The sequence below is a fragment of the Phacochoerus africanus genome, chromosome 5 (assembly GCF_016906955.1).
Source record: "Phacochoerus africanus isolate WHEZ1 chromosome 5, ROS_Pafr_v1, whole genome shotgun sequence".
Taxonomy (NCBI): domain Eukaryota; kingdom Metazoa; phylum Chordata; class Mammalia; order Artiodactyla; family Suidae; genus Phacochoerus; species Phacochoerus africanus.
In genome coordinates, this window is record NC_062548.1 from 77,280,186 (window position 1) to 77,303,172 (window position 22,987).

A 22,987-nucleotide genomic window follows, 5' to 3' on the forward strand; every position below is an offset into this window, starting at 1 on the left:
AGTCTAGTTTTTTTTTTTTTTTTTCTTTCTAGGGGTTATTGATAAACTGAGCCAAGTGAGTCATATGTGGCATTTTTCGTTATGCTTATCTGCTTATTGTTTTTCCTCTCCCCCTCCCCCTTTTTTGGAACACTTTCATCTCTCTTCCTAGCAGATTCAGGCCCCAGTAAGACAACAGCCAAAGGTTCAGACAACGCCACCTCCTGCCATCCAGGGGCAGAAACTCGGATCTCTCACTCCTCCATCCTCGCCCAAGGCCCAGCGTGCTGGGCACAGGCGGATTCTCAGTGACGTGACCCACAGTGCGGTCTTCGGGGTCCCTGCCAGCAAATCAACCCAGCTGCTCCAGGCAGCTGCAGCTGAGGCCAGTCTCAATAAGTCCAAGTATGTACTGATTTTGTGGACAAGGGCTGCCGTGGGCCATTGCCGTGTAGGTTTTGCATGTGTATGTAGACACGTATGTAATAGCGTGTGTCTGTGTTTAATAAGAAACCGAGTTTTCCTATAGTGCATAGATCTGACTGATCTTAAATAATTTCCTACCTGCCTCACTCTTTCCATTCTCTCATCCAGCCCGTAACCTACAGAGTGCCTTCTAAATTCTTGATGTGACCAAATCTCTCCATGCTGAAAGCCTTTCGTTGGCTTCCCATTGCCTATAGGATAATATCTGAATTCACCTGTTAACAGACTAAGGCCTGATGTGTCACATTCGTGGAACTGCCTCTCTTTTCCTTGTCCACCTAGGAACTCCTTCTTTCTTCATCAGTATCCATGTCAGAGGTTAATTTTTTCTTTGACCCTTCCTCTGGTATCATATACGATTTTATCTGAACCCTTTTTTGAGCATGTATCACACCGTATTATCATTAGTTATTTGTAGGTGTCGCTGGCCTAGCCTGCGGGCTCTTCCAAAACAAGCACTGAGGCCTGATCAGCCTTTGGAAATCCAGTGACAGGCTCCATGCCTGAGATAAAGTAGATGGTAATGAGTGTTGGTTGAGTAAATGCAGTTTCAGACTCTGTTTCCTAAAACCTGAAGTTAAAAATCTTTTAAGTCATTGGCTCAATGCAAAGGGCATCAAGAGAGACTTGAGAAGAAAATTAGGTCGTGATACCTAGGGGCACATGATAGTGGTAACTGTCTTTATTTCTCTTGAACTGTGATGGTATCCACTGATGGTGGTCCTTAATTTTGTGCATGCTGAACCCTGACAGATGTGAGCCAGCGGGAATAGGCCTCAGCCCCAGCCCCTCTAGGGCCCATGTTGCGAATGTTACAGCCGTCACTACAGGATGCATGTGCCCAGGAGCAGGTTGCTCTGGGATCCTAAACTGAAAAAAAACTGATGAGACCAAAAATCTGAGCAAAAGATGAAAGAAGTAGTGGGAAATAGCGAATCATGAAAAAAGGGAGGCATTTGTTTCACACACTGGAAAGGGTGTCTGTGGAAACTTTTCCACTGCCATGGAAAGCCCTTTGAGAAAAGTACTGAGGAAAATAATGTTTTGGTTCAGAAAATAACTTGATCTTGAAACACAGAGAAAATAGGTTGACCCTTTTCAACCTTTATATGTCTTTTTATTTCGTGGGGGTGGGAACCTACCTAGGTCTGCAACCACCACTCCTTCAGGCTCCCCTCGGGCCTCCCAGCAAAACGTTTATAATCCTTCAGAAGGTTCTACGTGGAACCCCTTTGACGACGACAATTTCTCCAAACTCACAGCTGAAGAACTGCTAAACAAGGACTTTGCCAAGCTGGGGGAAGGTGAGCGACGGGTATCTTTTTGGGATTATTGACCCTTAATACTAGAGGGGTACAGGCTCGGGTCTTTCTTTTCTTTCAGAGACTCGGTTTTGAAGTATGTGCACGAGTCAGTGTGTATTTTTCCTAGAGCACCAGAGTCTTTCCATCCTCGGGAAACCCTGGTCTAAGGGGCAGCAAGGAGAGTGGGAAGACTTGGTTGCCTAGAGGATGACAGTGTCAAGCATCTTCAGGAATCAGGGGGGTACCTTGTCCTGGGTGGGTTTGTTATCCCAGCAAGTCATAACTGCTTACCCATGAGAGTGCTCCCTCGTGTTGACACTGAGTCTTCGTGATCAGAATTCTCTGGTACTACTGGCTGACCATGGAGAAGAGATCAAATAAATAGAAGGTACCATTTCTGCCCCCCAAACCCACAGACTGATTTGGAAGGCAGGATACGCTTTCCCGGGCACACACCCTGGGAAAATTCTTCGGTATGACACAGCTCAGAATATGGTAGGAGTTCCCGTCATGGCAGTGGTTAACAAATCTGACTAGGAACCATGAGGTTGCAGGTTCAATCCCTGGCCTTGCTCAGTGGGTTAAGGATCCGGCGTTGCCGTGAGCTGTGGTGTAGGTTGCAGATGCGGCTTGGATCCCTTACTGTGGCCCTGGTGTAGGCCGGCGGCTACAGCTGCGATTAGACCCCTAGCCTGGGAACCTCCATAGGCCGCAGGAGCAGCCCTAGAAATGGCAAAAAGACAAAAAGGAAAAAAAAAAAAGAATATGTTATAGGAGTTCCCGTCGTGGCGCAGTGGTTAACGAATCCAACTAGGAACCATGAGGTTGCGGGTTCGGTCCCTGCCCTTGCTCAGTGGGTTAACGATCCGGCGTTGCCGTGAGCTGTGGTGTAGGTTGCAGACGCGGCTCGGATCCCGCGTTGCTGTGTCTCTGGCATAGGCCGGTGGCTACAGCTCCGATTTGACCCCTAGCCTGGGAACCTCCATATGCCGAGGGAGCGGCCCAAGAAATAGCAACAACAACAACAAAAAAGACAAAAGACAAAAAAAAATTAAAAAAAAAAAAGAATATGTTACAGTTTTGGTATAGACCAAAGCACAGGATAAAGAAGCAATCAGAACAGAGTGACTGATAGGAACTTTGACCAAACGTTTAGCTTTATTATTTTATAGATGTCTTTTAAAAATCCACATACGCTTGCCTTTTTTTTTTTTTTAAATCTTCATTGGGCATGGGTTTTAACTTTCTTTGACATCCCTTTCACTTTGTTATGTGTACCAGTTACTGTTCTAGACTATAAACAGAAATACCTTCATGGACCATTGAAAATTAGTACTTTGCACTCAATTAAGTGATGCCCACGTTTTTCAATTCTTATGCCTATTTTTTTTTTGTCTTTTTTGTTGTTGTTATTGTTGTTGTTGTTGTTGTTGCTATTTCTTGGGCCACTCCCTCGGCATATGGAGGTTCCCAGGCTAGGGGTCGAATTGGAGCTGCAGCCACTGGCCTACGCCAGAGCCACAGCAATGCGGGATCTGAGCCGCGTCTGCAACCTACACCACAGCTCACGGCAACGCCGGATCGTTAACCCACTGAGCAAGGGCAGGGACCGAACCCGCAACCTCATGGTTCCTAGTCGGATTCATTAACCACTGCGCCACGACGGGAACTCCTTATGCCTATTTTTAATGATTTCCTGTCTATCTTCTTGTTCAACTGTTGGTTTTTACATTAAGCCATTATTACTGTGCCCATCCCTCATAGCATCTCACCACTGCCATCTCTCTTCTTGTTTGCTCTCCTAACTGCTTCCCATATGGACAACAGATCCTCAAACTCATTAGAATTCTATAGAGATAAATCAATTCAGAGTGAAGGCTGGAGGCATTCTGCTCTGAATAATGTGCTTGAACTCTAGGGCTTTAGACTTCCTTTCTTTCCTCAGCTGTTTCTCAGTTACTGCAGTGATTAGACAAGGACCTTTGACCAGCCAAGGTGTTGCCACAAAGCCATAAAAGGAGTCAAGCCTAGGCATTCCCGTTGTGGCTCATTGATAACCCCACTAGTATCCATAAGGACGTGGGTTCAATTCCTGGCCTCACTCAGTGAGTTAAGGACCCGGCGTTGCCAAGAGCTGTGGTGTAGGTCGCAAACGTGGCTAAGATCTGGCATGGCAGTGGCCAGTGGCTACAGCTCCAATTCAACCCCTACCCTGGGAACTTCCATGAGGCAAAGGTGCAGCCCTAAAAAGACAAAAAGGAAAAAAGGGGTCACACCTAGATGTCAGTTTGGAGGGAGCCCTTCACCTCCAGCATGTGTGTGCATCTTGGGATTCTGCTGGAATGTACTGAGTCGTGTTTTGTTCCTCCAGGCAAACATCCTGAGAAGCTTGGTGGCTCAGCCGAGAGTTTGATCCCAGGCTTTCAACCAACCCAGGGTGATGCTTTTGCTGCTTCCTCATTTGCTGCTGGAACTGGTTAGTATGACTAACACCTGAAACACAAGACTTACTCTTGTCACCCTCACACTGGTGTCCAGTCCACAGATAACCCTAGCATGCAGGAGCTTCAGAGCCTAGTGGTAATATATTTTCCTGTATTCAGAAGATTTTCTATAAAAAGGAATAAAAAACAAGATCTAGAATCACTTTGAATTAGAATAGCAAGATGATCTGGCAGTAATATACAGGATTTCTTCTCTCAAGTCCACAAACTTTAAGCAAGTATTTCCAAATTTCAGGAATATCACTCTCTTGTAGTTGCTTAAGTTCTTTGGAATAACTTGCAGAATTCCAAGAATTAGATGTGGCTCTGTGTTTGAGACTCTACTATACTGTGTTTTGGGGCATGTGAGTGTTTGGGTGTGTGTGCTTATGGGGAGAGGGAGACCATAAAAAAAAATCCTAGAAGTAATCATAAAAACCAAATTTCCCTTTCATTAATAAATAGTGTACTTACTTAGTAATGTAAAGAAAAGCATAGAGAAGAAAGTTAAAACCTCTTGACCTTACCCCTGAGAAATTAGCACCATGATACCATTTTGGTGTTTGTTAATGGCATTTAACCTTTTTAGGGTCACAGATATCTTTGTGAATCTAAGGAAAGTTACAGATCTTCTCCTTTACAAAAATACATGTGACCACAATTTTGTACACAATTTTAAGCCTCACTGTATGACTCTAATCTGCATCTTTATAGTCATATTTTTATTTATTTATGTATTTATTTTTGTCTTTTTGCTATTTCTTTGGGCCGCTCCCACGGCATATGGAGGTTCCCAGGCTAGGGGTCGAATCGGAGCTGTAGCCACCGGCCTACACCAGAGCCACAGCAACGCGGGATCCGAGCCGAGTCTGCGACCTACACCACAGCTCACGGCAACGCTGGATCCTTAACCCACTGAGCAAGGGCAGGGACTAAACCCGCAACCTCATGGTTCCCAGTCGGATTCGCTAACCACGGCGCCACAACGGGAACTCCGTATAGTCATATTTTAAAGCTTAATTTTTTTACTCACAAAATTTGGCATGTTTCCCCCCACGTCACTAAAGAAGCTCCTCAAATATAACTTTTAAAATATCTACATTAAATTCCTCTATATGGAGATAGCCTAATGTATTTAACCAAGTGCTTCTTTTTTAGACATTTATTTGAAGTCAGTGTTTTACTGTTATAAATTCCTCAGCAATGAATGTGAGGTTTTGAGTATGTTTTCTGTGGATATATAGAATTTGATAACCTTCCAAATTGATCTTTTTAATTATATTGATTAATTTCCTGCTTTCTTTAGGTATGTGAGTAGTTTTTCTAACCTCATACATTTATTTCTGATAAGAATTTTAGCTATTATTCCATAATATTTGATATGTAATGATGTTTTATTCTTGCTGTTTTCTAAATGTTTTTAAATTTTAGTTTTGATTTCTTTACCCAAGAGTTACTTACGATATATTTTAATTTCATTGTGGTAATATGGCCTGTGTGGTTTTTACTTTGGGGTATTATGGAGGAGCTTTCTGTTGCCCAGTTTGTTATTCATTTTGCAGACATTCTATGGGAATTAGTAGTTTTCCATTGTCACTAAATATTAATCCACAACACAATTTTTTTTTTTTTTTTTTGCTTTTTAGGGCCACACCTGAGGCATGTGAAAGTTCCCAGGCTAGGGGTCGAATCAGAGCTACAGCCGCCGGCCTGCACCACAGCCACAGCAATGTGAGATCCGAGCCATATCTGTGACCTACACCACAGCTCACAGCAACACTGGATCCTTAACCCTCTGAGTGAGGCCAGGGATCGAACCCGCAACCTCATGGTTCCCAGTCAGATTTGTTTCCGATGCGCCACAACAGGAACTCCTCATTAACAATTTATTTAAGATAACTTCTACGAGATTATTTGCTAAATCAAAAGATAATGTATATTTAAGGTTTTTGGTGCGTATTTCCTAATTGCCCTCTAAGAATGCTATACAAATTTTATTTCAATAAGCAGTGAATGAGAAAAAAAAAAATCCAACTTCTTTGGAGTTCCCTGGTGGCCTAGTGGTTAAGGATTTGGTGTTGTCACTGCTGTGACTCAAGTTCTATCCCTGGCCCAGGAGTTTCTGCAAGCTGCTGGCATGGGGGAAAAAAAAAAAACGGAAACAAAAGACAGTGAATGAGAGTAACTCTCCCTCAATTCCCCATCCAGACCAGCTCAGAGGCTATAGGCAGAGGACATTATTTACTGCCCGTTTTTATTTCTTTTGGGATTTGTATTGTTCATATCCATTTTTTTAAACATTCTGTGTTTGTTTTGTTCTTATAATACGTAAGAGCTCTTGACGTTTCATATATTGTAAATGTTTTCCGCAGTTTGTCCCTTGTCCTATACAAATATTATCTCTTCTGACCCTCTCAACAATGCTCCGAGATTGCCACGTCATCCTCACATAACATCAGTTATGCTTGAGATGACTGAGCACAGACAAGTCTCTTTCCCAGGATCACATAGCTAGTAAGCGGCAGAGCTGGGACACCAACTGTCTGGCTCTAGAACTTCCTCTCTCAGGTTTGTACCTCATAATAAGGCACATTTAAAAAAAAAAAAAGCTATGGCATAGGCAGGGAACTTCCATATGCCGCACGTGTGGCCCTAAAAAGAAGAAGAAGAAGAAGAAAAGGCTAATTTAGTATTATTTTCCTAGAAAATCATCTGTGGTTTTAAAATGTTTTAAATAATATAGAAGGATACATTTAACTCTTTTGTAGTATTTTCTTTGCATACATCAATTTAATTGTATGTATTTTTGTGTTTCTCTTGGGAACTCTGGCTAGGGATTTGCTGCTTTATTATCTTTCAAAGACAGCTTTACAAACTCTCCTATGCTTCTATCTTCTAATTCTCTAACTTTTGCCTTTTTAAAAAATTACAGTTCCCTGGTTTTCTTAGGTTCACTATATCAAGAACACATGGTAAAAAATTTAATTCTTTAAAAAAAACAATGAAAGTATTTAAGAGTTTTTCTCTCAATATGACAGAGATTTTCAACCAGCATGAGAGTGGTGAGGAAAGCTAATTATAATCTCCAGATAATCCACTATTCTCTTTTCTCCTCGCAACTGCCTGCCCTACCGCAACTTTTGAGGATTACACTGTCATTGAGAGTGCTTTCTAATAGCGTGTTTCCCTTTAAGAAAAAAACAAATTTTAACCATACCCCATAAGTCTTCATGTGATGTTCTTTTTATTAATATGTTAGAGTAGGCATTGGAGTTATTTGGAAGGAGTGCTTTTTAATATTAAATAATTAAAAAGCTTTTGTTATTTTTCATTTTTAGCTTTGTTACCTGGACTATATAATTTTTAAATTTGTTGATAGTTTGATCTGACTTCAGGTGCTTAAAGTTTGATATGCCACATAGTTGACTAAATACACCAAATGTATAAAGCATTGGTCATTGTCCTTGAGATAAAACATCGCAATGATGACCAGTTATGGTGCTGGGCAGGATATAGTTTCCCTGGAAAGGAGGTCATGCAACAAGCACTAGGAAGGTCTTCTTTGCTGCTGAATCCCAGCAAAGCCAAGCACTGTACACTGTCCCAACAAACGTGTACGGTGCTTGGCTCAGTACACATTTGTTGAATGAATGAAAGGAGTTGCTTTTGGCTGAAGAATAGGATCTTGGATTCACCAAGGTTAATGACAAAGGTCCCTAATCATTTTCTATCCCCTTCCAGTTTTAGCGTCTAATTCTTACTTATCACACATCTTCTGTTTTGTTATTTGTCTGTGTGAAGTATTTTTTTACAGAGCTGGGTTGGTTTGGGGGTGTTTTTTTGGGGGGAGGGGGTTGCTTTTGTTTTTGCCTCTTCCCTTCATGCTTACTTTGAAGGCTGTAAATAGCAGTGTTTTTTAAAGACCTTAAAGGTCCAACCATTTACAAACACATATTTGAGTAAAGTTATGATGGTAACAGTAAACATATGTTGAGTACATGCTACACACTAAGCCCAGTGGGTCAGTGCTTTTATATACTTTTTCTCCAGGTGTCCCTCACAACAGCCCATGAGAGGCTAAGGGACCTGCCCAAGGTCATAGCTGGACAGAATAGAGACTGTACCTGGGCAGCCCAGCCCAGAAGCTGTGGTCGTAAACACATCTCAGAAACCTTATAAATCAGTGACACTAAGCTAAACATTATAAGACATCTTCCTATTTTCCTCATTTTATCCAGCATTTTTCTGTGAACATTTGGTATTTTCCTTTCATTTGTATTTGTGGTGTGAATGAGGAACAGATCTCATTCTTTACAAATGAACGAAAATTATATCTAGATCCCAGAAATTAATGTGTCCCCATTTGTATGAAGTTCAGGGTAGCACACTCTGTCCATACATTGGAGGGGGAATAGGCAGATGATTATAACTTGGCATTATGCTTCTTTATTTTAAATGTTTCTGTTGATAAATTACACACATTCATTTATGGAAATTTGGAAAAATGATTAAAACTCCAAAGAAACGAGATTAAAAAAACTCAGGATCCTGCTCCAAGAGGAAAGCATTGCTAACACTTTACAATATTTATGTCCATAATTTTTTTATGCATACATACTTTTTTCAAAAATGAATTATGCTATATATTCAGTTTCATAATTTGTTCTTTTTCTTTTAAAATATTCTGCTGTGTCTCATTTTAAAATATTTCAGAGACTTAAGACAATGATTTTACCCTTCTCTTTTTCCATCTACCTTTAAAAAAACTGAATTAAAAGCCCATTTTAATTTCAAAATGACAAAATTATGGAGCAGGGAGTGGGTGTGACTTTGAAGGAGTACAGCAAGGGAGGTCTTTGTTGGATGGAATAGTTTTGGATCAGCGTTGTGGTGGTTAGGCTAATTTATATGTAGGATCAAATTGCAAAGACATGTACACACGCACACGTACACACACACACACACACCAATGAGTATGTGTGAAAGCTGGTGAAAACTGAATAGAGGTTAGTTACCAGAATTGCACCACTCTCAGTGGTATCATACTGCAGTTGAATAGGAACTCACTGTTGGGGGAATTTGGTTGAAGGGTCCACAGGGCTCTGTATACTCTAACTTCTGTGATTCTATAATTATTTGAAGACAAAAAGTTCTTTAAAAATCCACTTTATAAAAGCCTAAATTGAATGTTAATTCAGGAACAAACTAAATAGTAAAATGCAAGGTCAAGAGTGGTTGGAGTTCCTACTGGGGTGCAGTGGGTTAAGAGTCTGAGCTGTGGCTCACATCCGGTCCCTGGCCCAGGAACTTCCATATGCTGCCAGTGCAGGCGTAAAAAGAAAAAACAATGACAAAATAGGCACCAGGAGACTTGGGGTCTGCTCGTGGACCTCTGCTAGTCTCTTAATGCCTGGGCTTCATTTTCTTTTCTGGAAAATAAGGAAATGGGACTAGAAAATCCTGAGATCCCTTCAAGCTTTGATATTCCATAGGTGCGTAGATTTCTGCAAATCTGTAAGTTTGCCAAAAATGGCATGAATGCCAATGGTATGTTAGATGTAGTCCAGAGATTAGGGCTTGTCTAACCTTACAGTAGGCAAGAAATCTCTTTCTGTCTCTTTCTGTCTGCCTACCAGTGCATTAGACATTTGGTGATAGAATAGGACTGTTTCTAAAGGACCTCAAGAGGGTATTGGGTACATAGCAAGTACTTACACTCATATTCTAGATTACAAAGTAGACAGGGTTTGTTTACGTATCAAAATGTGTCATATGGAGAGTAATCGCTATAGGAATTCTGAAAGAGATCTCTGTAGACTGCAGTATCAAAGGAAGAAGTCGAATTTTAGATGTACGCCTGCGTTATTTTGACATTAATTGCATCTCAGAGTGTGTCGCAGGGACCAGATCGTACATCTCATACACACTTTAATCCAGTCACCCCTCTTTATTCTGCCTCTATGTTTAGACTTACTCTATAATTTGAGTTGGATTAATAGATGGTAAATACCTCCAGATTTACTTGATGTTTTCTGCTTTTCTCTTTTCTCTCTTTGACCCTTCCTTCCCCTCCAACCGACTCCAGCTGAAAAAAGGAAGGGTGGGCAGGCTGTGGATTCTAGCCTTCCTCTTCTAAGTGTATCTGATCCTTTCATTCCTCTTCAAGTACCTGATGCACCAGGTAGGTGAATAAAACTGATCCGAAGTTAAGTTACATCCCAGGGTCTCTTGAGAGCTCTGTTTTAAACACTCCATGAATAGGATCTGAATTCCAAGGCCTAATAATAGGTGCTGTTGTATATTTTTATTGTGTCTCAAGAAGAGGGACAAAATTCTCTGGGAAAGCTAGTCCTTATTAGCAAAGATAATAAATGCAGCTCAATTATACCCGATTGTATTCCACGTCACATCAGTGTTAAGTTTCATATCCTCAACTGCATAAATGGAAATGCGAAGGGCCTATATATTGCAAGGAACATCGGCCTAATATGATTATGACAGTGGTGGTGGGGAGTTCCCAGCGTGGCTCAGTGGAAACGAATCTGACTAGCATCCATGAGGATGCAAGTTCAATCCCTGGCCTCGCTCAGTGGGTTAAGGATCCGGCATTGCCATGAGCTGTGGTGGAGGTCACAGACATGGCTTGGATCTCACGTTGCTATAGCTGTGGTATACACCTGCAGCTGCAGCTCCAATTCGACCCCTAGCCTGGGAATCTCTATATGCTGTGGGGTGGCCCTAAAAAGACAAAAAACAAACAAACAAACAAAAAAACCAATGTGGGAAGAACCTATAAGCATATGATAGAAGGAACAAAATGCTAATAATATTATACAGTGATTGGATTATGAGTGACTTCTTGTTACTGTTGTGCTATAATGTGCTTTTATTTTTACAAGATAAAATCCATAATAAAAGTTGATAGACAATGTGAATCAGGAGACCTAACTTCCACTGTCTGGGTGCAAGTCTCCATCACTGAAGTAAGTTAGGGCCATGTGAGTTCTCATCTCCCCAAAGGTCTGCCATGTACTGATTTTTAAGTAAGCAGCCAAAAAAAAAAAAAAAAAAGGGTAAGAAATGGTTAGTGTAGTCTGGTGGAAACTGTAATTAAATGCTTTCCATTTGGGGTGCATGAATGCCAAAGATTTCTCTTGGCGCTCCCCTCCCATCATTTTGGGGGAAGGAGAGCATGATGTGAGGAAAAGAAACCAAGCTGCCCTTTCTCTCCTTTATCAGTGTCTTTGAAAAAGCAAACAGATCCAGTTCCTTAGAAGCAGCTGGCAGTCATGTTTCTTCTAATAGTTTTTCCTTTTTTCCCATTCTTCCTCCTGCTGATTTCTTAGTCTTAAACTGAAAGAATCTGCTTAGTTTTTCTTCTCTCCCAGGATGTCAAAGGGATTTATTTGATTGACCCCCTCAAGATCAGAAGCGATTGTGATGTTCACATCCTCTGCGTACTCAGGTGGCAGCTAGGTTCCCAAGACAGTTGTTATTACTTTAGGTAGTTTGTTGACCCTTTTGAGGAGGAGGCAAAAAGTTCCCTTGATCAGGTAGTATTGTGTAACTTTGTAGCTTGTCAGACCTGCAGGTAGATCAGAAATACCTAAAATCACTAAGGGCTGATTCAGTACAGGTAAAGGAGAGGAAAGATTTCAAACAGAGGTCTTTTCCCTCTTGCATCCTTCAGGTGTGCCTGGCAAGTGCCAGGACAGGCCAGTTTTAAGCAGAAGGCTTGCTAGGAAGGATGGGCTACCAACTCGAGCTGGGCCCCCTGGCCTCTTTGCCCTCCCTTTTGTAGAATCAGACAAGGACAAGGGATTATTGAGGCATTCTCCTTTTGTCACCCCGTAGGGTTCATGCCTTGCTCTTCCCCACGTAGCCTGTGGGCTGTTGAAGCTGGAAGGGTGGCCTCTTCATACAAGCCAGAGGATGAAAGCGTAAATCAGACTGCCTTTGCACTCCACTGAATTCTCAAATCACTGAGCACAAAATCCAGGTTCTTAACTTTCCTACAAGGCCCTGACTAACCTGGTCCTTGGCTACCCCTCTAACCTCGTAGCCATCTTCCCTTCAGTCTTTCCTCCTATAGGGTAAGCTTCTTCCCACCTCAGGGCCTTAGCACTTTCAGGTACTCGGCCTGGAAAGCTTTTCGGTCCTGTCATTTGACATCGAGGTCTCAGCTTGATGACATCTTCTCAGAGAGGCCCGATGAGGTCCCATGGGCACTCTCCATCACGCCCCTTGGCTGTCTTCATAGCACTCACTGTGACCTTGTCTGTTCTTACTTGTTCACTGCCTCTCCCCAGCACAATGCTAGTGTCCTGAGGGAGGGACCTTTTCGGTCTTATTTACCAGTGTACCACCAGTGCTGAGAACACTGCGGGGCATAGCCGGCCTTCAATGAGTATTTACAGATTAGATGAATAAATAAAGCCTAAGGCTGGAATACTTTTGCCAGCCCCATTACCCTCCATTTCTGTCCCCAAACGCCAGCTCCGTAGCTTTCCATCTGTGCCTCTACCAACCCCCAGCCAGGCCTCCTCCCTTCTCTTTAACAGGGTATAAACAAAGGCACAGCCCACAGTGTCAGGAGGCTGCCAAAGCCTGGGATGAAAGTAGTAGCTAGCTCAGTGGCAGATCCTTCAGCTCCATCCTTTCATGATTTTCTCCAGAATTGAGGCCAAGTATGGCATGTTGCCACTGTGTCTGATTATTTTTGTTTTAATGCCCAACCTATAGCACATTCAGTTACATAGCTCCTTTATCCCTATATCTTTCCTTAGCATCTGGAAATGCCTGAGTGAGGAGAGGCCTGAGAGTACCAAGTGTCTCTGGTGCCCTTGGCAGACTGTCACCTGCTCTCCAAAGGAAGCAGTGTGTCACTCTCTCCTGCCCATGGTGGATATCAGTTAGGTATGCCAATTGGCTGGTTTTGCATCCACACTTCCCTCCCGCACTCAGCCTTCCTGATGGTAAGAATCAGGGAACCTTAGTCTCCTGACAACTCTGCCTCTTAGGACTTAATTTTTTTTTTTTTTTTTTTTTTTTGCCACAGCATGCAGCAGCTTCATGTGGGTTCTCAGTTCCCAGACCAGGGATTGAACCCAGGCCACAGTGGTGAAAGTGCCGAGTTCTAGCCACCGGCCCTCCAGAGAATTCTCTAGGACTTAACATTTTATTTTATGCCTTTTAAGTATTTTCGTATGTAATTTCCTTTGATCCCACCAATAATGCTAACCGGTGGGTATGTGGAGTAATCTCTCTTTTCATGAGCGAGGAAGTGAGGCCTCGGTGCTCCCATGGTGGTGCTCCTCCCTCCTCATGCTCACAGCCCCAAGCAGCAAGTCGTCGTTTGGGGCAGATCCCAGATCAATAAAGCCTATGACTAGAGAGCTAAATTTAAGGTTTAGGGGAATACAAGAATGGATTTGAACTTGTAAGACCTTGGTTCTAGCCACTTAGCAGAAAGGTGATTTTGGTCAAGATACTTAATCACTGTGTCCTTCTCCTCCTCAGAACTGGCGATAGTAGAACCTACCTTATAGAGTGGCTTTTGCGGTTTAGATGAAATCACATATTTGACATTGCTTCATGACCTTAAATTAATATAAGATAGGAAGTGCTGTAACAGCTTTACTTCCAGGCCCTTACTCCCAGTGGGGCAGTCCTAGTTATCAAAAAATCTTTAGCAATGATTATTTTTCTCTTACAGAAATTAAATTTGCACTTATAACCTATGACCTTTGCACAATTGTGAACCATTAAAGTATAATTCTTTTATATTAGTGATTGTTAAACTATGAGTGAAGGGGCACTGGGTAATTGGATTTGTTTTTCTTTTCTCCTTTTTTTTTTTTTAATCTTGTTAGGGCCGCACTTATGGCACATGAAGGTTCCCAGGCTAGGGGTTGAATCTGAGCTGTAGCCGCTGGCCTACGCCACAGCCACAGCAACGCAGGATCCAAGCCAAGTCTGTGACCTACACCACAGCTCATGGCAACGCCGGATCCTTAACCCACTGAGCAAGGCCAGGAATCAACCTCTGTCCTCATGGATACTAGTCAGATTGGTGTCCATTGAGGCACCATGGGAACTCGCTGTTTTTCCTTTCTTTTCTTCTCTTTGTTTTTTAAGGAGCATTTTTGTTTTACAGACTCGTAAAACAAATTTTCTTAGAAAAATCTGGCATTAAAAAAAAATTACAGCCTGATCATTGGTTTGAGTGCTCACAGAGCTGCCACATGAAACTAGCTCCAGGGGCACAGAGTATTTCCCTGATGCCTCTATGCTGTGTATTCATTTATTTTGCCTTTTATTTACATTAGGGAACAGTTAAGCTATAGGTGGTACCAGAGTTTTAAAATACGGTAGAGAAGATTGAAAAATTTCCTCTGAAAATTCGTGGCAAGATTTAATCATTTTTGAAAATGATTAAATAGTAAAGTATACATAACACAGAATTTATCATTTTAAAATGGATAATTCACTGGCATTAGGTCCATTCATATTGGTTACAACCATCATCCCCATCCATCCACAGAACCTTTTTTCATCTTGCAAAACTGAAACTCTTTACCTATTAAACAATAACTCTCCATTCCTCCCTCCCCCCCAGCCCCGTGGCAGCCACCATTCACCTTTCTGTCTCTGTGAATTTGAGTCCTCTTACCTCATATAAGTTGTCTTTTTGTGACTGGCTCATTTCACTGAACATAATGTCTTCATGATTGATTCATGTAGTAGCATATGTCAGAATTTTCTTTCTTTTTTAGGCCAAATAGTATTCTATTGTATGTATATTCCACATTTTGTTTATCCATCCATTTGTCGTTTGACACATGGGTTGCTTCTGTCTTTTGGCTATTGTGAATAATTCTTCTATGAACATGAGTGTACAAATATGTCTACAAGACTCAAGACTCTTTGGGGTATATACCCAGAAATAGAATTACTGAGTCCTATGGTAACTCTATTTTTAATTTTTTGAGGAACTGCTGTACTATTTTCCACAATGACTACACCTTCTTGCATTCCCTCCAGCATTGCTCAAGAGTTTGAGGGAAAGATTTTTATAGCAACCCCTTATACCGACCTTTCAACATCAGTGTTCCACAAGACTAAGCAAGAATGTATTAGTTGCCCCATAAGTGCCACTTCCTAGAATTAGCAGGTTTTTTTTTAAAGAAGCGCTTCTTGGTTTATGGCACTCTGTCTTCTCTTGACAAGTGGGCAGGAGAAGCCGTATTTTCTTAGTGGCTTGTTGTCAAGATAGGCATTCCTCTCAGAGCTGTTTGCTTGGCATCTTCCTTACTTCTACCTGCTGTCTTGTCAAAAAGTCCAAGGTTGATCGGAGTATGTGTCTTTACTCTGGAACGTTTACCCTCCCACAGATTCGGGTCTCTAAAGTGGACTTGGAATGGGTCATGGTGGTGGACTTCTGCTTCCAACTTGCAGATGTCACAGATGGTTGAGTATCTGGTTTCTCAGTGAGAGGAGCTATTTAGGGTGACTAAGTTTTAAAAACAGCATCTCCTGTTACAAGACTTCAGGGCTTACACCCCCAAGTCAGACAAGATGTAAATTTCCAAAGCCACACTGCTATAGCAGCCAAATCATCTTTTTGGATGTGGCTTGCATCTGGCTCTTCCATGCTTGTTAGTTCACTCTGCTATCTCCTCATGGTCATATTCTTAATGAGGGCTGGAATGGGCCTTGAGCAAGGCCGCAGACTTCTTAGCCTCTATCCATAGATATCTCCTCACTTGTGATGTATAAAAGAGAGAAAGCTCACAACTTGCAGTATATCCCAGTCTCATGCCCAGAAGTGGTTCTGATTAGCTAACCTTAGACTGGTTTATGAAGATTTATTGCCTTCTTCATGTTTTCAGTAACCATGTCCTGAGAGAGAGGCATATGAATCTGAATTGGATTCATTCCTACCTCAACTCCAGCAGCTGCCTCCTGCTCTCTTCCCCTCTGGCTTCAGTTTAACAGGAGAGGGGAGGTGCTCAGAAGACCCTTTCCCTCACTTTCCCCCTCCTTTTCAAATTATTAACAGTCCTCTCCTTTAAAATTACTCCTCGTTTCCACTGTCCAGGCTCACAAATTCTGCATCCATTTTCCTTCAGGGGTCCACTTCTCAGTCTTTTTTTTTTTTTTTTAATGGCCTCACCAGTGGCATAATGAAGTTCCCAGGCCAGGGATTAAATCCAAGCTGCAGCTGTGGCAATGCCAGATCCTTAAATCCACTGCATGGTGTGGGGGGTGAAACCCATACCTCCGCAGCAACCCAAGCCACTGCAGTCAGGTTCTTAACATACTGTGCCACAGGGGGAACTCCTTCTTAGTCTTTTAACCATGATTTCAGCACTTTTCCAAACTCTTAACCTGACCCACTTTTATTTGGGAAACCTAGACACTTGAGAAAGACCTGATTTTAGTGTTAGAAATGTGATAAGAAAATACCACCCACAGAAATATATGCGCAGACAACTCATAAAAGACAAAATAGGAATTAGCCACTAAATAATTTTTTGAAAGTTTACCCATCAAGATGAACCCAAGAAGTACCAGTTAGGAAGCAAGGAGGTAGTGCAACTTCTGCTGTCAGATTGGTAAAGGGGAAAAACATCACCACCTCAGCCTTGGTGAAAGTGTCAAAAAATGGACACACTCAGATCCTGCTGGTGGGAATAACAGGTAGTGCAGCTTTCAGGGAGGATAATGTGGCCTTTTAAGATTTTACTTCTTGGAGTTCCCGTCGTGGCGCAGTGGTTAACGAATCCGACTAGGAACCATGAGGTTGCGGGTTTGGTCCCTGCCCTTGCTCAGTGGGTTAAGGATCCAGCGTTGCCGTGAGCTGTGGTGTAGGTTGCAGACGCGGCTCGGATCCTGCGTTGCTGTGTCTCTGGCGTAGGCCGGTGGCTACATCTCCGATTCAACCCCTAGCCTGGGAACCTCCATATGCCGTGGGAGCGGCCCAAGAAATAGCAACAACAACAAAAAAGACAAAAAAAAAAAAAAAGATTTTACTTCTTGGGAGTTCCCATTGTGGTTCAGTGGAAACTAATCTAACTAGCAGGTTCAATCCGGTGTTGCCATGAGCTCTGGTGTAGGTCACAGACGTGGATCGAATCCTGAGTTGCTGTGGCTGTGGCGTAGGCCGGCGGCTACAGCTCTGATTAGACCCCTAGCCTGGAACCTCCATATGCTGTGGGTGTGGCCCTGAAAAAACAAACAAACAAAAAAGATTTTACTTCTTGATTTAGCAATTCTAAGTTATTCTAAGAAAACATGAATATGCTTAAATAATTTTTGAATGATCGGAGTTTATACGAAAAGCCTGGAAGAGTTTTCATTAAAAATTCAGTAGTGGATATCTATCTTTACAAGTGAAATCATGGGTAGTTTTACTTTTCCCCTTTATCTTCTCTGTATTTTCCCAAACTATACAATAAACATGCATTGTTTTCATAATAAGGTAAAAGACAATTGAAGTTCGTTCTTTTTGCAAATGAGGAGCGAGCTCAGCTGTTCCCCCATCTCCTCACCCTGTTTTTCTGGCTGTGCATGTCTGCGCTGAGTCAGCACATTGAACAGCACGTTGAGTCAGCTCTCTGCATTTCCTGAAACCTGCCACCTTGGGGCCACTCATTTTAGCTGTTGTCCATGTCACCGAAGAGCCCTCCAAGTGTCCCTTCCCTGCCTTTATTACCACTTCAGAGCTCCAGTGATTTCTTAGGCAGTCCATCTTCTAAGCAACCAGTTTCTCCTTCCTGTTTTCGCCTCTTGTTGTGTGATTGAACTTTTAGAAGTGGATAAGATCTTGAAGCTCCTGTCGTGGCTCAGTGGTTAACGAATCTGACTAGGAATTCCTGACTAGGAATCATGAGGTTGCGGGTTCGATCCCTGGCCTGGCTCAGTGGGTTAAGGATCCAGCATTGCCATGAGCTGTGGTGTAGGTTGCAGACGAGGCTCAGATCCCGTGTTGCTGTGGCTGTGGTGTAGGCCGGTGGCTACAGCTCTGATTCGACCCCTAGCCTGGGAACCACCATATGCCACGGGAGTGGCCCAAGAAATGGCAAAAAGATTAAAAATAAAACAAAAAATAGAAGTGGATAAGATCTTTAAGATTATCTTCATTCTATCAGTAAGGAAACTTACGTCCAGAGAGAGACAGTGACTTGCCCAGAGTGCTACACAAACTTAATAGAGAACCCAGATCCCCTGGTTCTCAGTACCTTTTCTTCCTCTCTCCTAGACCAAGCTGCCTGCTGCAGCTCACTTCACTCTATTCAAGGAATTCTGCATATTCTCTTATCATACTCAGGCATTTGAGTAATATCTAGAACTTCACCTGTTTTCACTATTGTAATCTCATGTATCTGTGGCATGGTGACCTCCTCATCTAGTTTTCTTACTTAAAAGAGATGTTAATCCTCTTTTATGTACTAAGCACTTCAGTTTATACCTGTGCGCATGTGTGTGTGCACGCACACACACAAATTCTGATAAATACGCCCATTTAATCCTAACCACCCTTTAAAGTAGTTCTTAGCTCTATTGACAGGTTAAAAAACTGGCACTTAGGAAAAAGTTGGGCAACTAACTTAAATTCAGGCTCTTGGACTCTTTCGTGTTGCTTATTTACTTGGGGGGATTTTGCAGACCCCAGCTGAAAATGTACAACATCACAATAATAAATCAAATAAATGAATAATGCCCTCCCCAAATCCAAGAATCTTCTCCCTTCTCCCCCCAACACATTTAGGATCTGAAGCCATTCTAAAAATATCAGAGTCAGCCTAGGAACTGATACAAAACTGGGCCATGTTCTTCTATCCAGAATCATCCACTGCTTTTCACATATTCTGGAATATGGTGTGGTCAGGGACTTGTGATTCTAACACAAAGGAGTTGGAAAATTCTTGTAAAATGTTTCTTAGGGTGATTAAATTATAGCAAAGTCCTTTTTGTGAATTATTTTTGGGTTTCACTGACCTGTCACTTTATATAATTGAGAAGTAGCGTCTGAGTCTTTACATTTCAGGTATGAACTGTCCCAGAAGATGGGGGGGGGTGTGCGGGGAGGGGGTTGCATCCAGAGAAGCCATTTCCCATGATTCAAGTAGAAATTTTAAAAGTCTTCATTTGTTAGATAGCAACAAGTCATCATATGCCAGTGTAGATGAAGCTTGATCAAGGTTTTGGATCATAAAGAACACTTCTGGTGCAGTTTCCTAAATTCCCCCACCCTTTCCTCTGCTCTTTCCCACCCTGCATCATGATACATGGCCTCAGAGTGTTTTTATAAAAGATGTAAGAGAGGAGACATTCCTGACGTGGCCCAACGGAAACGAATATGACTAGGAACCATGAGGTTGCAGGTTCAATCCCTGGCCTTGCTCAGTGGGTTAAGGATCTGGCGTTGCCGTGAGCTGTGGGGTAGGCTGCAGACACAGCTCAGATTCTATGTTGCTGTGGCCGTAGTGTAGGCATGGCAGCTGTAGCTCCAATTAGACCTGTAGCCTGGGAACCTCCATATGCCATGGGTGTGGCCCTAAAAAGACAAAAAAAAAAAAAAGATGTAAGAGAGGAGCAAGATTTCATAAAATGAAGGCTCTCGAGGCCAGACCTTTATGCACCTATGAGTCCTCTGGGCTGTGATTTATAGATTGTCAGCCTCCTGTAGCCTTTCTTTTATCTCCCAAATACAATCGGTTCTCAAATTCTTTTTTTTTTTTTGTCTTTTTGCCATTTCTTGGGCTGCTCCCATGGCATATGGAGGTTCTCAGGCTAGGGGTTGAATCAGAGCTGTAGCCGCCTGCCTGTGCCACAGCCACAGCAACACGGGATCCGAGCCACATCTGCAACCTACACCACAGCTCACGGCAGCACCGGATCCTTAACCCACTGAGCAAGGCCAGGGACTGAATTCACAACCTCATGGTTCCTAGTCGGATTCGTTAACCACTGCGCCACGACGGGAACTCCCGGTTCTCAAATTCTTCTTTCCAGTGACCAAAAATGACCAATAAGAGCTTTAAATTTATCTTCTAAGAGTCTGTACACTTTAAAGCAATCAAAGCCTTAGTTAAACCACAAGAATGACTGTAGAACATAGACAATCTAGGTCCTAGTCCTGGCTAGCTCTGAGGCTTACTTGCTCTAAGAGCTTAGCCAGGTAGCCTCACTATTCTGGAGCTGTTTCTTCCTCTGCAAGTGAGAAGGCTAATTGGACAAGATCTGAAGTTCCTTCCAGCATTAACATGTCTTTTATAACTTGACCATCGTGCACGGAACCCTGTCTGTGCAAAATCCCTTCTTCCTCTGGTTATGGAGCTAGGCAGACCCTGTAGGCAGCATGTGAAGGGAACTTTGAAGTCAAGTCAAGGCTCTACTCTGTCCCATCTTTGACTTTGGGCAAGTCACATACTCTCAGGGTCTCTGGTGTCCATTCTCCTCAACTGTATCAATAGTGTTTGACATTGAACTTTACAAATGCAAATGACCCCCATTGTTAGAATAGCCCCTGGGGTTGACACTGAGTAACGGAGAGCCTTTTCTGGCTGCTGGAGCGCTGGGGGTAAAAGAGGCCACAGGAGCACACTGTCTGCCTTACTTAGGCTGTGGCCCTGGCCTTTCCCTCCTACTTTTCTGCCTGGTATGACTCTGATCCTTCCCCCAGTTCCAATATTTGAATACCCTAAGCAGCAGCACCCGTACAGATTATCTACATGAACAGCCCGTTACTTTGAGGTTTGGTCAGAAAAGTAGTCTCCCTAGGTTTGGCAGTTTACCCCGTCCCCACCCCATTCCATCTCACCGTGCAACACGCACACATGCACACACATACTTTTTACCCTCTCGTGCTTTTGGCTAATGGCTAATAAAAGAATTAAATTCTTGTTGAAGGACCTGGTTTTTGCGGTTTATTCCGCTGTTGTCTCCACCTCCCCAGTGAAGCCAAAAGGCAGAGATATGACAGAGGAGTGGGATCTGAGTCCTGGGGCACAGAAATTAAGATGATATCTTTCCTGCCTTCAGGGCTGCAAGATAAATTAAAACAGGAAGTTCCTGATGTGGCAGGGAGGGTGAGGAAAGGCTTAGAGGTGATGCTCCAGTGACTTCTATAAAAAGATTGGGAGGAGGTGTCTCCATTTTGCAGAAGTTTAAGGACTGCCCCAAGGTCACAGCCGGTCACTGGAGAGGCCAAAGCAAACTGCTGTATGAAAGCTGAGTAATCTGGGCTCATTACTTTTGATCCAGTGCGTCACAAGTTTGCAAAAATCTAAGTGCTACAGGTGAAAGCAGCAAATAATTGCTTTTTTTTTTTTTTTTTTTTAACTGAAAGCAGCTTTCCAAGGGGAATAAAACAAAAGCTAGTGTTCAGAATAATGAAAAACTAGACTTTTGGGGAAAACCATCTTACTTTTGCCAGTATGCTGAAAATTGCCAAAGATATTTTAAACGTCTTTTCCTACAATGTCATATACAGTTCAAGATTAATGCTCATGATATTACACTTCTCTTCTTGGTTAGAACCCTGAGGTTTTTCCCTGCTGCTGAGAGGCTGCTTTTTTTCCCTTCCTTTCTTCATTGTAAATGAGAAATGTAGCATTGTGTTATTTAATTCAAAGATACCTGCATGCTATGCATTCAAAGATGGTAAATCAGTTTCACATCTAAAAATATCTTTCTCTGCAGTGTGTTAATCGTACCAAAGCAAACTATCTTGCCAAGACACTAGAATCCATTGTTTTGTTTCATCTGTGTAGTTATAGATCACCTCAATTACAGATCGCCTCAAGTGTGGTTTCTGTCCCTCAATGACTGTCAGTTTTGGTTTTTGCTTATCTTGATTTGATAGCCTGAAAGAATACAGATTCATTGAAATATTGTATACACATCCTTGAACTTTAAGTCACTTCTCTTTCTCAAACATTTTGATTTTAGTTTTTTCTTAGTGGCAATTTATTTCTATGATAGAAAAAGTATTAGTGGGAGTTCGAGTCATGGCTCAGCGGTTAACAAACCCGACTAGTATCCGTGAGGATGCGGGTTCAGTTCCTGGCCTCGCTCAGTCAGTTAAGGATCCAGCGTTGCCATGACCTATGGTGAGGTCAGAGACCCGCCTCAGATCCCCTGTTACTGTGGCTGTGGCATAGGCCGGCAGCTACAGCTTCAATTCAACCTGTAGTCTGGAAACTTCCATATGCTGCAGGTGCAGCCCTAAAAAGAAAAAAGAAAAGAAAAAGTATTGGTGACACGCCTTTAACTAAGCATGTTATGGAATTTTGGTGGCCTCAGTCTCTTAGTAAGTAAAAGGAAGTATGAGCTGTTAATTCCCTCTTTCTGTATGAGTCTATGATTCATTGTTTTGTGTCTCGTTAATGCTCTACTTTTAATAAGTTCAAGGTAGAGAGTTGTCGATGGATCAGGCTAAAGAAATTGTTTGGGAAGGACCTTGATGTGCGCATGTTACACACATTTAAGTTATCAGGTGTGACAAATCCGGTGGCTTCCAATGTCCTATTGTTCCTTAGCCAAAAGACAGCAAAAGTAATCCATCTGCAGGCTTAAGTGAATTTTGTGAGATTTGACAGTGTAATAATAAGAACACCAGTAGTGTCACAAGCTCTCCGTTGGCAGACAGCAGACGACTGTTGACGTTAACTTAGGTATGGTTTCATTGCTTCTCTGGGTTAAGTTATAAACTATTTTTCAGTGCAA

At 42.4% G+C, this 22,987-nt stretch overlaps 1 protein-coding gene across 11 annotated transcripts in view; it reads left to right on the forward strand.

Annotated features, from left to right (window-relative positions):
• Positions 1 to 22,987, forward strand: part of AAK1 (AP2 associated kinase 1) — a 177,743-nt gene that overhangs the window by 133,536 nt on the left and 21,220 nt on the right. For 5 of the 11 annotated variants that reach the window (XM_047781868.1, XM_047781871.1, XM_047781878.1 and 2 more), the window contains exons 14-17: positions 152 to 384; positions 1,612 to 1,769; positions 4,141 to 4,245; positions 10,338 to 10,433. In XM_047781868.1, the coding sequence (XP_047637824.1) occupies positions 152 to 384; positions 1,612 to 1,769; positions 4,141 to 4,245; positions 10,338 to 10,433 (592 nt within the window). The remainder of the gene's footprint in view (positions 1 to 151; positions 385 to 1,611; positions 1,770 to 4,140; positions 4,246 to 10,337; positions 10,434 to 22,987) is intronic. The other 6 variants (XM_047781870.1, XM_047781872.1, XM_047781874.1 and 3 more) reach the window with 2 other exon arrangements.